The following is a 2,500-nucleotide window of genomic DNA, read 5'->3' on the forward strand; positions in this document are numbered from 1 at the left end:
AAGTCTCAATATTTTATCAGATGATGTGTTTGAGCTAGTTGTAATAATGGATTTCAATTATTTTCCATAAGCTCCATTTGTGAAATTTCATCAAATTAATATGGAAATAGCTTGAAAATGATTCTGAGCCGATTGTTAAACTTTAAGCTAGGTGTATGACTACTGTAGTGGTGTAGAGTTTAACTTGACCCACAAAAAACTTTTCAAACGAATGCGACTAAATAATGCTTCTATAGAACCAGTTACAAAGTTGTCAAGTTCGCCCACAAATCAATAATCTTAAAGATAAATTGTGAACTTTCACCTTTTCCCTGGGATCAGTAGTTTAAATAAAAACAATATTTTTTTGTGATGTTTTTGATTATTTTTTGTTTTTTTTTTATTTTTTTAAGATTATTGCTTAAATTGCTGTTGTTTTTATGTAATTTTCTTTATTTTTAATAGATATTTAAATATATTAATATTTGTTTTATTTAAGGTTTTGTTTTCAACAATATATATTTTTTTTTATTATTTTTCTTCTTTTTTATAACATTCAGTTTGTTTTGTGTTTTCAACTGCCTTTTCAAGTTCTTCTTAATGTTTTGTAATGTTTAAATGGTTTTGGTATAATATAATTATAATAATAGAGTTAATTAATTTAATTAATTGTTGCAAAACATATGTATACAAATATTAACATCAAATTACAAATATATAGTTTTTTTTTGTTTGTTGGTTTGTTATTGATAGTTTATGTTTATATAAGTTATAATATTTATAAAACGAAATTTGTTTTGTTGGTTTTTGTGGTAATATAAATGCAATTAAAATTAATTTTTTAAATTAATAATAAAATGCAAATAACATATTAACATTTAAATAAATGAATAAATGAAGGTGTGTAGATGTGGTATATAAAAATTAATGAACTTATGGGAAATGGGTGTTTAACTATAACTTAAGAACATTATAAATAACTTAAGGGAATGAAATTTTACTTAATTGTAGTTATTAGTTTATATTTAAATTAAACGTTATTAAGGTTTTGTGGTTTAAATTTAATAAATGATTTATATATATTATAAGAAGGTTATAAATCATTTATAAATTTTACTTTATACTTATAGCTTAATTATAAAATAAAGCGGGTGGGATGGGGGCTTTAAAGTGTTTATGTATGTATAGCAAATTGTAGGTGTTGAAAAACTTAAATTAGTAAAATTAAATTTAAAAAAAAAAAAATTGGTGTCTCGTTTTTTATGTTTTCAAAGGCTTATTTATAATAATTAATATTAATATCTTAAGAAAAAATAAATATTCATTGTTTTTCCTTTTTGCTTTAATTATAAATTTATGTAAAAAAGAACTTATGATAAACATAATCGTATTGTTTAAAGTTTAATAGCTTAATAGGAATTATAATTAGCAATTATTAATACTTAATTAAAACAAAACTATAAACAAAACTATAGAAATAAATCAAATGTAGATTTTTGTATAATAAAAACAGTGAAAATTAAGGTCCTTTAAGACAAAATAATGAAAAATCAAACTTCACATAAAATAAAACGAGAGCTTTAACACAAAAATAAATTTAAATCCAACAGAGAAATTTGTTCAAAATATTTACTAAACGTTTTTGCAAATAATGTGCGTTAAAATTTAAACAACTTTTTTGGTTTTCCTTATTCTTCATATTAAAACATTTTCCATTTGTTTTCTTTAATTTTTCTCTTTCTAAATGATATGAACTTATAAGACATTTAAAACAAGAGATAAATTCTTAAGAAGAAGACTTTGTTTGGATTTCTTTCTAAATTCTTGTAAATATGTAATTTGCTTCTATAAAGTTTGTCAATAATATTTATCTGTTTTCAATTGATCAATAAATTCTAATATTTAATTATAGACAAATTACGCATACACTGTTAGACGTTGTTTTTACACACACAGAGTTAGAGACACAATTAAAGGTACAAATTAATTACGTACATACACATACAACTTTATACATCATACTACACAGAGATTTTCTTTAACACAAACTGTTGTATATTTATGTTTAATAAGGGGGAGTAAAGGGGACATCATATCTTTCTTTTATCTAGTAAAACTCAATAATAGTTTATATTAATTTCTAAAAGTTCTTTCTTTTTCCGCCCATAGTCTCAGTATGATTTCTTTAAATATTTTGCTAATAAGCTTTGCTTAGCATTTCTCTTCTACTTTAAACAAACACACATTTCCTTAGTAGCTGTATTTTCTGTCTCTCTTCATTTCCATACAGGCGATAAATCAAGTGTGAGATTCTTAAGGGTTCGATTGCGTGCCGACCGAACGTTTTTGTTTGGCTGATCTTGAAATTTCCATAACAAGACCGCGACAGTCATTGCAAACGGGCACCAATTCGCCGCGCATTTTTTCTTGATCCTGACTCAGTTGAGTGCCCGAGGAGGAGAGTGATAAGCTCGGGAAAATTTTGTGGGCGGAAAAGGGGGAAAGGGAAAGAAAGGGAGAG

General features: G+C 24.6%; 1 protein-coding gene across 2 annotated transcripts in view; it reads right to left on the minus strand.

Annotated features, from left to right (window-relative positions):
* Positions 1 to 766: 766 nt before the first annotated feature.
* The window catches only part of LOC119603381 (protein spire), a 161,756-nt gene continuing 160,022 nt past the window's right edge, over positions 767 to 2,500 (minus strand). Inside the window, exon 18 of one of the 2 annotated variants that reach the window (XM_037955398.1) lies at positions 767 to 2,466. In XM_037955398.1, the coding sequence (XP_037811326.1) occupies positions 2,418 to 2,466 (49 nt within the window). In that variant the 3' untranslated portion in view covers positions 767 to 2,417. The remainder of the gene's footprint in view (positions 2,467 to 2,500) is intronic. The other variant, XM_037955399.1, reaches the window with a different exon arrangement.

The sequence above is a fragment of the Lucilia sericata genome, unplaced genomic scaffold, assembly GCF_015586225.1.
Source record: "Lucilia sericata isolate MDLA Ls3-8-SP2 unplaced genomic scaffold, ASM1558622v1 Contig000299F_arrow, whole genome shotgun sequence".
In the NCBI taxonomy this organism is placed as follows: Eukaryota; Metazoa; Arthropoda; class Insecta; order Diptera; family Calliphoridae; genus Lucilia; species Lucilia sericata.